Genomic DNA, 13,795 nt, shown 5'->3' on the forward strand with positions numbered 1-13,795 from the left:
GGAGAGACAGAATCCCAGGGAGGCTCTGCACGGACAGTGCAGAACCCGATGTGGGACTCAAACTCCCCAACCGTGAGGTGATGACCTGAGCTGAAGTAGGACGCTTACCCAACTGGGACACCCAGGCACCCCTAGTCTTTGAATCTTCTAACCCCTGTCCTTGCACAGTCGGGGGGGGGGGGGGGGGCGGAGGAGGATGGTGGGTGGTAAGTGATAGGCTATACTCTCTTAGACTTTAGGAGGCAGCCATTTGAACCCTTCACATGTCAAAATATCAGCAGCAAAATGTAACATATGTTCGTAGAATGGTGACTCCCAGTCCAGAAATTTCTTGCGTAACCAGAAGAAAACAAAGGAAGATTTCTTTTTTTGAGATAAACATCCTGATACTGGTTCTTTTTTACATGGGGCAAAGCTGTAACAGCAGCCAGGCCTCAGTGTGCTCGCAGGGAAGATGCTACCTATCGGAGGCACTGAGTGATACCTCTAGCTTTTAAATATGGCAAACCCAACAGAGCTACTGAATGTCAATGGAGCTAATGCCACTGATCACACCCCCACTTGGTGGAGAAGAAAACAAGCTCAGAGAGGCCAAGCACTTGGCCTGAAGTCACCAGGCCAGCTGGCGGCACTGCTGAGATCCAAACTCGGGTCTTTGACTCCAAAACCTACACGCGTGACCATTATGTCAGGTGGTGCAGGAACCTGGCCGGTTTTGCAAAGGGCCGGATGTTCAGGTGTAACTGCTGCAAAGGTTCTACGGCTCCGCAGACCTGGACGAGAGTTCCAGTGTGGCCTTGAGTTTCCACGTGCTTGCTGAGGTTCACCTGTGATGGAATGCGCCGGTGCTCCTAATTCTACCCTTATAACCAATCTTAGGCAACAAGACAGGCCACGTCCAGGAGAAAGCACGGGGCTGGTGCAGGGAGGCTGAAGTCTCAGGCTTCCTGGAAAGCCACGTTCCGCAGAGACAAGCATCAGCTCCCACCCAGGACACTTCATCTGAAGACATTTGCTCTCTGCCTAATCGCCTTTTCCCACGCAGCCTGTGTTCCTCTTATTATCTCCGTGCCAGAGGACGCTCCCCTAATCCATGGCTGTCTGTACCCTGTTAAATAATAATCGTTTTTCCTCCCCAGGGCCACTTTCATTTCAAAAGAAATGTCTGCCGGTGCTTTGGAAATGTCAGGATTTTCACAAATCTTAGATCGCTGCTCTGATGAACCATCCATCTTGCAGCCACTAAGCCCCTTAGTACTGACATTTATGTCAAAAGTCTTATCCCAGGGCCCCAGCTTTAACTGGCTTCGCCCCTCTGACGCATCTGGTGGGTACGCCCCACCCTCACTCGGGAACGGAAACGCAAGCCTGGGACTAAGGCACAGGGGCTCACCCCGTCCAACTGTCCTGGCGCCAGCCCCACCAGGAGGGTACTTTCTTGAGCAACTTTCCGGAGGACACAGTGGCAGGTATTAACCTTTCATCTTGCGGTGCTCTTTTCACAGGGATTGACTACCTGCACCCGGACCTGGCCTCGAACTATGTAAGTACCAGCCGATCTGCACGGGCGGGGGGGGGGGGGGGGGGGGGCCCCACACACAGAAACACATGCACGCATGCGCACACCTGCACGATAGCCTGGCCCCTCTTGGAGCCTCAGCTCAGGCCGGAAGCAAAGGGACAAAGCGTGGAGCCTGGCAGCAGGTAACGGTAGTGGCTTTGTGAGAAGACGGTAAGGAAACTTGGGGTCTGAAAGAACAGAGCCAAGAGACAAGGGAGAGGCGAAGAAGAGAGAGCCTCGGCAAGGTTTCCCATCAGCTCTCGATGAGGATATTGAATTGAAGGGTGGAAATGAGCCGTTTGGGTTCTCGCTGGATAAAACCAATCGCAAAAAGCCAAAAAGAGGGGCACCTCACATCGCAACCGTAGCTTTATGAAAGCAAGGACGTCATCTTTTTTTTTTGTTTTTGTGCTTAGGAGCACCCCACCCCGACTTTCCCCTGCAACGCTGAGCGCACCATTTGGTATGTCTTGACGAGTAAGACATATGAACAGAAAATCGTAATAAACACTGTTGAGCTAGACCCACGTGCTCTAACTTCTTACATAGCAAATCAAACACTGCTTTCCTGATGAAACCTGCAAACCCTTTCAACATGAAGAGATTGCTTTATGTTAACCCCAGGGAGCATCCTAGTCAAGCACTGCTGTGTCTGCTTGAAATTATCCAAACTATTACTAAGCTGTGCTTTTCCTATAACCTCCAGATCTAAGGGCTTTTTTTCAATGTTACTTTAGTTAGCTTAAGAGACTCATAGTTGGAAGAATGTAGACTTAGGTAAAGATTGTTAACAAGCAGAAGCGTTGGGAGATCAACGTTCTGGGTTATTCATCCTAGAAGGTATGTGTGTCCACACTGCAAAGAGAGAACAAAGTTTATCATCTGTTTAGTGCATTAGGCATCAGGAAAGGAAGCACCGTTGTGCTGAGCTTCTATTTGCTTCATGGGTCTTACAAATCTAAGGAGTATACTTTGGACTATCTTTTGGAATAATAATTTTTTTAAAGGGTTGGGGGCGTCTGGGTGGCTCAGTCAGTTAAACGTCCAACTCTTGATTTCGGCTTCGGTCATGATCTCACAGTTTGTGAGTTTGAGCCCTACATCGGGCTGTGTGCTAACAGCACAGAGCCTGCTTGGGATTCTCTGTCCCTCTCTCCCTGCCCCTCCCTTGCTTGCTCTCTCTCTCTCTCTCTCTCTCTCTCTCAAAATAAATAATGTTTTTAAAAAATTTTTTAAAAGAAAAGAATTTAAAGAAAAGTTAAATGAACCATTGGTACAGTCCAGCCAATATGCCCCCAGAAAGAAAGGACAGAAATTAAATCAGTTTTATTCCCAAAAAGGAGAATCCACCTCTGCAGAGAAGACACTAAGAAACGGCCTGGGAGCTGCAGATTCTGTCTCAGCACCCATCTGCTGTGTCTGAGGAAACAGTTCCCGCCTCTTCTCTGTGACCTTCCCCCACTGCAAGTACCATGGAGCTGACTCCCTGGCTGTTCCTCTGCCTCCTTAAATTTTGTAAATTAAAAAAAAAATTTTTTTTTAATTTTTTTTTAACGTTTATTTATTTTTGAGACAGAGAGAGACAGAGCATGAACAGGGGAGGGGCAGAGAGAGAGGGAAACACAGAATCTGAAACAGGCTCCAGGCTCTGAGCTGTCAGCACAGAGCCTGACGCGGGGCTCAAACTCACGGACCGTGAGATCATGACCTGAGCCGAAGTCGGACGCTTAACCGACCAAGCCACCCAGGCGCCCCCCAAAAAAAAAAATTTTTTTTTAATGTTCATTTGTTTTTGAGAGACAGAGAGAACATGTGCACACAAGCAGGGGAGGGGCAGAGAGAGAGAGACACACACACACAGAATCCAAAGCAGGCTCCAGGCTCCAAGCTCTTAGCACAGAGCCGACACGGGGCTCGAACTCATGAACCATAAGATCATGACCTGAGCCGAAGTCAGACGCTCAACCAACTAAGCCACCCAGGCGCCCCTCCTCTGCCTCCATGCACGGCCTCATCTGCCTCCTCCAATGACCTCCCTTCCTCTGCCTCCCCAATAACTGCAGGGCCCTAAAGAGTTCTCAGAAGGAGAGAGTGGGAAAGGCGTGTGTTGCGTGTTCTCCAAGGCTCTGACACCCAGAGGCCTTTCCTTAGGAAGAGATGGCAGGGATGATAGTCTGCAGGGGCGGCCGGTTCCTCCTCAGAGGGCCACTCTCTGCGCACAGAGGCATTTATATTCTTTTCACAGGCTGCTAAGCTTCCCCCCATCTCCAGGACCCAGCACCCTGCAGAGCTGCCAAATAGGGTTCTATTCGTTTCCACAGACCAATGTTACTGCATCTTACAGCTCGTAGGACCTCGGGGTGGAGTGGCTGTCAGATGGGCTGGCGGCTGTCAGTGCCTGGCCTCCCTCCAGCCAATCCAGGCCCTCTGCAGGTCACTTCTGTGTCCGATGAATGGACACTGCGCAAGGGAAACGCTACACTATGGAATCACTACACTATGGAAACATCCTGAGGTTACTCACATGGAGAGTGACCTAGGCACCCCTCCCTTCTCCCCCACCCCCCACCCCACCCTTGTGCTTCTGGGACAGGCTGCCCCCAATGCCAGTTGCCAGAGTCCAAAGAGATAGTAATTCACATGGGAAAACAACCCCCGGGGGCTCTGATGAATGGCAGGTACAACGCTAATCAACAGTGGGTTTCATCTGCCAGAAACCCAGATCTGAAATTGGAAAATGAAACATCCATGGAGGGAGGTGCCAAGCTCCCCTCTATTCTGCAATATCAGAATATATACCTGAACAACTCCATGGCTTCTATGAGCATTGTGTTCTTTTTTATTTTGTTTTCTTTCTTTCAAAAAAAAATTCCGATTAAAAAATACATACATGTTCTCTGTAGAAACCTTGGACAAATCACGATACAGACTCAAAAGCAGCCATGGCACCATTCTTAATATTTTAGCATGTCTTGGGCTTTCACTTCTCTGTGTGTATTTTTTAATGAAATCGGGCTCTGTTGCATGTACAGCACCCCTCTTCCACTTGACAAGTTGTAAATAGTTTTATAGTAGTAAATAGTCTTCAAAACATGATTATGAGGGCTACATAGTATTGTCTTATGCTGTGATTTATTTAAACATCCTAGTCCTTGGGGTCCCTGGGTGGCTCAGTCCATTAAGCATCCAACGCTTGATTTCAGCTCAGGTCGTGATCTCATGGCTCGTGAGATTGAGCCCTGCGTTGGGCTTTGTGCGAACGACACGGAGCCTTCTTGGGATTCTTTCTCCCCTCCTCTTTCTGCCCCTTCCTTACTCTCTCTCTCTTTCTGTCTCTCCCCTCTCTCTCTCTCTCTCTCTCTCTATCTCTCTCTCTCTCTCTCTCTCAAAATAAATACACAAACTAAAAAAAAAAATAGTTTAAACATCCCAATCCTCAATTATTGGACGAGTTTGCTTCCAATGGCCATCTCAGAGAAGGAAAATGACAGATAGTGACAAGGATGCTTGAGGGACTCCCAACCATGACATACTCAGGACAGCCGAAAAAACTGGGGAGAAAGCGGTAAGTAAGAGGCACATTAGATACGTTTTTAAATATTTCAAATTCTCCATGAGGAATGAGACATTCAACTTATTCAGTACTTTCTCCCAAGAAAATCCCCGCCCACAAGTGCAGGACAAAGAGTATAGTTCAGTCAGAGGAAGAACTGTCCAGTCGCTGAGGTTATTAATCAAAGGAGTTAGGTCTCCTGGGAAAAAATGAGTTATCTGAAAATGGTCAAGGGGAGGGTTGATGGCCATTTGGTGGGGCTGTTGTCGAGGAGATGACACTATCTCCTGTAAACTTAAACTAGACATCACCTAAGAATAGAACAGAACACGTGAGTTCTGACCAAAACTGCACTTTTTGACAGCTTCCATCCAGAGGAAGGTCCGAGTCTTCAACATTTATCAAACACTTGGAATCTTACCAAAAAATCATATATAATTATGCCTGGCTGTGAAGTGTTTCCACGTCATTGGTACAGGTGAAAAAAACAGCATCCAGAGATCTCCTTCTAAATTTCTCAGTGGAGAACTTGAACTTGAACTGGCTTGCTCCAGTCAGCGTCTCTCTCGCCCCGTGTAGAGTTGGGAGTGACAACTTTGACGCTACTAACCAACCAAATTTATCTTCTTTATTTTTAATTAAAAATTTTACACTATAATTAAGAGAATGAGAATGGCAAGTGGAGGAGAGCTGCCCGGGAGAACAATGAAATCAGTGGACGGTGATAAACTCAAAAATTGTTTGAGTAAAGGATTAACAGGCAGCGTCACGCTTTGTTAGGTGACTTAATGGCTCGGATGTGATGAGTTTGCCCAGCGCTTCTAGTGAAATGTGCTTTGGGAAGGTCTGTGTTTGGGTCTCTCCAGAAGCAGACCCTGAGACAAGAGTCAGAGTGCAAGTAGTTTATTTGGGAGGTGATTCTGGGAAGCAAGGAGAGAGGGCTGAATGAGATATGGAAGGGAAGGCAGGCCGTAGATGGTGTGTTGTCAAAGTCACCGTGGGGAGAGGCTCCAACTCAAGCTCACTGGGGAATCCAGGAGACGGAGTAGAATATGTGGGCCAGGGCTGGGTTTTTGTACATCAACTCCCATCAGTCATTGGTTGAAGGCTGGTCCTGGGGATGTGGATGTGAACATTCTAGCGCCTCCTACCTTCCAGGGTCTCAGAGAAAGCCCTTGACAAAGAGACGTGGTGCAGGCAGCTGGACAGAGCTCAGCAGGGACGTGGGTGACAGGCCAAAGGTCATATAGGCCTGGTTCTGGCAACATTCACATGGGCTAATGACCCTTAAATGTATTAAGGGTCTACAATAAACAGAAATGTATTGTGTGGAGAAAATCCCCTCTTGCTACTGTTTATTTGCAATGAGAAGGGAAAGCTCTATCAGAGGCTTTTAGATGGCTGTGACAAAAATTGCTTGATAACCAAATCAGGCAAAATGTTTCCCAGCGCAGAATTATTTTCAAAGCTTCTTTATTCTGTATATTAAAGAGACAAATTTGAGGATGCTGGCACTCCAGTGTTCTCTCTATCCAAACTGAGAATTGAAATCGTTTGAAAACTAAAAATCGGTATATAAATGTAAGTCATTAGTGCTAATTTAATTCAACAAATCTACAGTGAATCTGTTGATTGTTAGGGGCAAAGGATAATAAGAGACACTTCTTTTATTATTACTCTATGGTTCTGTGATTGAATTTAATCCGAGGGATCCAGTCCCCCTGGTCAATGCTCACTATTCCAAATGATTAAAATCCTCCTTTCTCCATCCCGACGGTAATAACATGGAATGGGTATTAGCCAAGAAACAACTTTAGACCGAGTCAAAAGCAGAGTTCCTGTTCTCTCTGTGCAAACGGTCTGGATGTGTGCTCGAACTCAGTTGAATCTCTGTGTGTTGGGCCTGCTATATGCAAGCCCCAGAGGAAGAGGGAAACCAGGCAGGGTTGTTCTCCAGAGGAGTCCGAGTCAGTGAGGACACAGGTGTGGGATGCATCTAACAGGTGAGGGGCAGGCAGGGCTGTTCATCACTTTACGCTGCAGCCCCCAGGTGGTGACCACCATAGGTCTGTGCTCGCAGTACTGGTCCAAGCCTAGGGGTCCTTCCAGATGTACAGAAAAGAGGGAGACTCCTTCAAGAACATGTGAAGGGTGACGGAGGTGGCAGCTTTCAGAGGAGGGGCGGGGGATACAGAACTGAGCATCTCCTGCTTTGCTCCAAGGCCTGCTCTGCTGAGGTACAGGGGTGAAGAAATGGCTAGCGGTTCTGCATAATCCAAGAAGAGTCTTCTCGCTGTGGCTTGGTGTTTTCTCAGAGGCATACCTGAGACAGAGATTTAAAGGCAAGCCGTTTATTTGGGAAAAGATCCCAGGAAGCACTAGCCGGGGAGAAGGGAAGTGATATCAGAAAGGAGAGCGGCCAAGAAAGGGTTTGTTAGGCAGCCAATTACCACTGAGGGCTAATGGGAGCTTAATCTGACTGTAGCACTCTGGGAAGCAGTGTAGACAGAGCCTTCTCAGAGTTATCACCCAACTCTTGTCAATCAGTGGTTGAGGGCTGTGCCCCAGAAGCAGGTATAGGGTGGGGAGATCGGGGGCTAACTCCCTGGCTCTTCTGGCCTCCCCACCATACATGCAGAATAGAGTCACTGGATAGGGAGTCTTCAGACACAGAGTGACAGGTGCCGGAAGCTGAAAATCAGCCAGCAAGGGTGGGATTATAGTATGACAACGGTGGGAAACTGAGTCAAACCTGAGTGTGACAACTGGCTCCCTAATTCATAGCTCTGCAGCCTTAGACTAACCCTGTAAACCCCCTTGAGCTTTAATTTCTTCATTTGTGCAATTGGAAAAACGAACATCAGGTTTGTTGCATGGTATCATTGAGATAATGTGGGGGGGTGGGGGCAGATACACAAATGTTTATCTCCTTCGCAAGGGTTGAGATTACAACTTCGCACGACGGCAGCTTGTCCTGCTGGAGGAGAAGCAGGGGAATGCCTTAAAAAAACAGTGCCATCGTTCAGTGCACTCCACAGTCAGCTCAGAGTTCTCAAAAGAGAAAAAGGGCACCTCGTCCAGACTTAAGGGTAAGGTCATGAGCTTGTAAAGCAGAAGCCAAAAGAGTGGAAGTTACCAAAGAGACTCTATGAGATTTCTCTGAAAGGTAAAGTGTGTTTTATTTGAAAAAATAAGAGATTTATTTGAAAAAGAACATCCAGGCAAACAGATGACACAGGGAGAAAGAAAACCCTTGGCTCACAGCCAGGGATATAATGAAGGATAGCCCTGGGAAGGAGAATTTCGGACCCACATGCCGCTTCTCTGTCACAGATCTTTGAACTAAAAGGATATTCATGGATATTCAGAGGGGAGGGCTAATTTCCAAGGCGAGTGTAGGGATGGTAAGACAGCAATTTTTCCAAATGGGGATTTCTCCAGGCCAGGGAATGACATCTCCAGATGTTTACGTGACCACGGGGCAGGCCGCAGGCATCTACCCTGCTGGCAGGGGTGATGGGCTGCGTCTTTCCGCTGGGAAACTGTGGGTCACCCTCCGAGCAGCCCCTGGACCCTGTGCTGAAAGTCGATGCAGATTCACGTGCTCTTGCTGGAGTTTCTCCATGGACTGTGGAAGAGCACATTCACCAACTACCCATCCTTCCCTAGACCTGTGGCTTCTGTTGTGGGGCTTTGCAGAAACTTCCTCTAGAGGGGTGAAGTAAATTTCCCACCCCTTGACTTCATTCAGGCTGGGCCTTATGACTTGTTGAAAGCAATTTAATAATGCAGAGGTGTTGTGCCAGTTCAGAGACGAGGCCTTAAGAGGCCTTGCGGGTTCACATGCGCCCTTCTATGCCTCTACCATCACCGGTAGAAGAGCATGCCCAGGCTAGCCCGCTGGACCCAGCGAGGGGTGGGGGGGTGGTGAGGAGCTGTCAGAGCCTGAACCTAAGCCACCCTCATCAATCTGTAGAACGGCAATAAGAAACAGAGCCACCATTTGGAGCCCCACCAATAGCAGGTGAAAACCAGCTGACCCCAGAAGCAAGAAAGCAGAGCCACCCGGCTGAGCTCAGCCTAGATCATCAAACTCCCAGCCAACCTGCAGACCCGTAAGAGATATAAATATTTGTTGTCATCCACTACTGACATATTATGGTTGTTTTTATGCAGTGGCTGTTACAGTTACCCATTCTAGACCCCTTCCTTGGTCCGCCCATCATGACTGATACCCATCCCAATATAAGGAGAATATAGGTTTCTGCCCCTACCCCAGACCTACTGAATCAAAATCTTTAGGGATAGGCCTTCTAACGTGTATTTCTTTGAAAGCTTTCCCAGATTCTGATGATTAATCTCATCATTCATTTTGGCACCTCATTCATTCACTCATTCAGCAAAGCTGTTCCCCTATAATGTATGACTACCTTACAACTAGATCACAAGTTCTTTGTAGGAAAGTGTGTACTTTTTAATTTCGTGTCCCCCTTAACATTTAGCACGATGGTTAGCAGACATTTAATAGATATTTGTTCAGTTGCACTGAATATTGATTCATCATTCCTACTTTTGCAAATGAAATCAGGAGCTGAATCATATGATGGCCCTCTATCAGCGATGAAGGGAAACTCTAACATGCAGAACTCCCTACTCCCAGCTGTCAACCACCTCATAGGTGGATGTCTCATTCCATTCCCCATAATGCTTGTCCCTGGTGAAGAAAGTAGAAGGCCACGGAATTAACTGAAGTCTCTGTGGCTGAAGGCCTGGAGAGAATATGACTCCCAGTATGGATGATTCACATGCAGGTAGCCAAGAGCTATTTCTTTTCTGTAATGTCTACAGCTCGTCAGGTGGTAAAAATGTAATTAAGTTCCCATATGGGAGAGGACAAATTATGTCCTTTGGTTTGGTTAAAAAGTGGGAACGTGATATATTTATGCTCTAGGGTTATTTCGCCAAAAGACATTCTTGTAAAAGAAAAGAGCCCACCCCTCAGGACCTGCACTTTTCCATTCTTTTGATGGGTTCCTGACAGGTGACTGTCTCTGAAGAGGGGCCTCTGGAGCACTGAGAAGGGCTGCCATCTCTGAGCCCAAAGGAACTGCCTTTGAGCTTGGCAGCCGCGTGCACACCAGGGCTCCAGGTGGCAGGTGGCCGCCATGATGAAAGGGCACCTGCTGGAGATGGGCTCAGTCCTCAGCCCTGAATGACTCAGACGCTATGAAGTATTAAGCGCATGCATGGCTCCAGGCTTTTAGACCGATTAATATTTAAATAACCACATTAATATTGCATTTGAAATTGAAGTTTAAACAACCTTTATGTCTTCTTGGAAGGAGGAGTTGGCTTCTTTCTGTGTACTTGCTAATGCTGGCCAGGTCATAGTAAGTGCTTTATCACCAGGACACCAGACTGATTACCGGGAATAAGAACTTTTTCTTAATCATTTGGACAGATCATCCATCAAATGAGTATCATCTGACTCAACCCATGTGGTAGAGGAATCTGTTCATTTTTGCAGGAATGTACTTTGGTATAAAAATGGAAGAAAATAAAATCTGGTTTAACTGAAATGAATCTACTTGTTTGGACCTAGATGTATAACTACAGGGAAAACAAAGAGAAAAATCTGGATAATCGATTTTTCCTTGTTGCTCAGTTGACTAGTTATTGTTCCATTGGACCAGGTCAACATTTAAGAGACCTGTAGGGTTTCTACCATGTGCAAGATGCTGTACTAGGGGCCTGGACTATAAAATGTGAAAAATCTGGTCCCCGCCCCCAAGGGATTTCAGAGTTCCATGGGGGAGGCACACTTGTAGTATATAATTACATCGTAATGTGTACAGTGTGGTCCTGAAAATAAAAATACTGCCCACTATGGGAACACAACAGCAAGAACAAGGAAGTAGCCCCAAAAGTTAGAGAAGGGAAGATACTTAAATGCATTTAAAGAATGTTCTCTTAGGTTGAGACAGCATATGAATTTGTCTAGAAGCTTGTTCTATACAAAGGATGATTGGATTATAATTAGTTTTTCATCTAGAGATTTGCTTCCACCAAGAAGCCCAGACTAAAAGCAACCCACAAAAGTCATTTTCTTACCTTAAGTTCTCTAACGGCCTTTGACGCAGTCTCATCTCTTTGACTAAATTTAAACGGCTTAAAAACCAAGATGTCTTTCAATTTTTTGTTCATGAGAGAATCAACTGGAGGCCTTGTTCCCCAAGGAGATCATTAATAGAGATTCTTCTATAAATAAATAACTGAATTGTGAATGGATGGATAAATGGATGGATGGATGATGGAGGGACGGACGGATGGATGGATGGATGGGTGCCAATGAGACTATTAGGATTCTATTCTGCTCATCACCAACCATATCTATTCAGAAAAAGGATAGCAATATTTACATTACATGACAAGCCACAAGAAAGTCATTTATGTAAATGTAAAAAACATTTTCTCCACGGCTTTTCTTTCTTACTCTCCTTCTCATTATCAGATATGCTCACTGAATTCCCAAGATGTGAAACATTTCGCTAAAGTTTTCTACTTTGGCTTTTTACCTCAGGGAATCAAAAATGCTTAGGTGACCAAGCCTTGCTTAAAGCAGACCTTACAAATAATTAATATGCCAATATCTCCTTACTGCAGCCATGATGAAAAATGCTGCCCCTACTAAGGTGACGTCATCATTACCCTCTCCCTTTCTTCGTGTGCCTGTTTCCCAACTGTATTTCCTTAAAGCCACAGTCCTGGCTATCTGGGAGTCTGCCCAGCTTCCTGAATCCACATGCCCCATCCAGAAGGAAGGAATGGGTGACCATTCTAGTGCCTGTCCAAACCTGGCTGTCAAGCCACAGAGCCCAAGTAGGTGTGTCCACTAGAGCCTGGCCTAACTGTGGTCATTGCCAGGGCCACTGTGCATCTGATGGAGACTAAAGGTCTGACCCATCATCCAGTCTCAGTTTTCTGACGTGGCAACAAAGACCAGGAAACAATGCCCAGACCTCAGGTAAAGAACGCTCGTGTGGTTGTATTCAAGAACTGTGAGGACCACACTTTGATTTCAACTAGACCCCATTCTTCTCTTTGAAATCTCTCAATCATTTTTCCCTGAAGCCAAAGCCGTTGCAGTAGGCAGAATTCTAAAATGCCCCCAAGATACCCACCCCCTTGTTTAAACGCCCTGTATAATCTCCTCCCCTTGAGTGTGAACAGGACTAGGAATATGGTGCAATATCACTCCCGTGACTAGGTTGCATTATAGGGCAGGGTTAAAGGGATTGTTCGTGTGTAATTAAGGTTTTGAATCACCTGGCTTTTAGTTAATCACAGTGGAAGTTATCCTAGGTGTCTTACATCATCAGGGGAGCCCCATAAAAAGAGCATCTATAGACTGCTTTTCAGTTTTGTAAAATTAAAGATTTGTAGTATAAGAAAAAAAAAAAGAGAATCTATAGATCAGAAAAAGAAGAAGCAAGAGCGATCTTAAGCAACAGAGGCTTTGAGTTGTTGGCTTTGAAGAAGCAAACTGGCATGTTGTGCAGATGCACATGTCAGGGAATGGAGCTAGAAGCTAAAGGCGTCTCTCTCAGAAACAAAATAAAAACATAAAAATAATTTTAAAGCGGGGCCGGGGGGGGGGCGCTTGAGTGGTTCAGTCGGTTAGGAGGCCAACCTTGGCTCAGGTCATGATCTCAAAGTCCGTGAGCTCAAGCCCTGCATCAGGCTCTGTGCTGATAGCTCAAAGCCTAGAGCCTGCCTTGGATTCTGTGTCTCCCTCTCTCTGCCCCTTCCCCACGTGTTCTCTCTCTCTCTCTCTCTTCCTCTCTCAAAAATAAAATAAAAACATTAAAAAAAAAATTAAAAAGAAGCTAAAGATGTCAGGGGTGCCTGGGTGGCTCAGTTGGTGAGGAGGCTGACTTCAGCTCAGGTCATGATCTCACTGTTCATGAGTTGGAGCCCCATGTCACCCTCTCTGCTGTCAGCACAGAGCCTGCTTCTCATCATCTGTCCCCTCTCTCTCTGTCACTCCCCCACTCGTGTGCATGCACTCTCTCTCGCTCAAAAATAAATCAACATTAAAAAAAAAACTATTAAGAAGCTAAGGGTCTCAGTCTTACAACCACAGGCAACTGAATTCCATCAACAACCAGTGAATCTGGAAGGGGATCCCAAGCCTTACATGAGATTGCAGCCCCCGCTAACACCTTGCTTTAAGCAAGGCGAGATCATGAGCGAAGGACCCCGTTAACCCATGACCAGAAACTCTGAGATAATAAACTTGTGTTCTTTTAAGTTTGTAGGAATTTGCTATACAGCAATAGAAAAGGAATACAGACTTCTTGATTAGATTTCAGCATGAACTGAATGGCTTGCCTTTCCTCTGAGTTAATAAAAATAGACTGTTGTTCAGGTTTTACATTTGTTAACATGGTTGCTTTTAGCGCAAAAATAACTCCGTCAGAAATAATAATCCTGCTACAACTGGGTGGCAGGGAAATTTAGTATGGGAGTTAAGAGCTTTAGGACCAGAAACCCCCTGAGTTCTGATCCCACCCCAAGTAGTTGCTAACTATGTGACCCTAGGCAAGTTAATCTCTCTGTGTCTCATCTGTAAAATGGGTTAGTAATACTTATTAATAAGTATTGTACTTGCCACACCTTAA

General features: G+C 46.1%; 1 protein-coding gene across 1 annotated transcript in view; it reads left to right on the forward strand.

Moving 5' to 3' along the window:
• PCSK2 (proprotein convertase subtilisin/kexin type 2) overlaps positions 1-13,795 on the forward strand; it is a 281,880-nt gene that overhangs the window by 160,065 nt on the left and 108,020 nt on the right. Inside the window, exon 5 of the mRNA XM_040447755.1 lies at positions 1,506-1,543. Coding sequence (XP_040303689.1) covers positions 1,506-1,543 — 38 coding nt within the window. The remainder of the gene's footprint in view (positions 1-1,505; positions 1,544-13,795) is intronic.

The sequence above is a fragment of the Herpailurus yagouaroundi genome, unplaced genomic scaffold, assembly GCF_014898765.1.
Source record: "Herpailurus yagouaroundi ecotype Mexico unplaced genomic scaffold, PumYag 196, whole genome shotgun sequence".
Taxonomy (NCBI): Eukaryota; Metazoa; Chordata; class Mammalia; order Carnivora; family Felidae; genus Herpailurus; species Herpailurus yagouaroundi.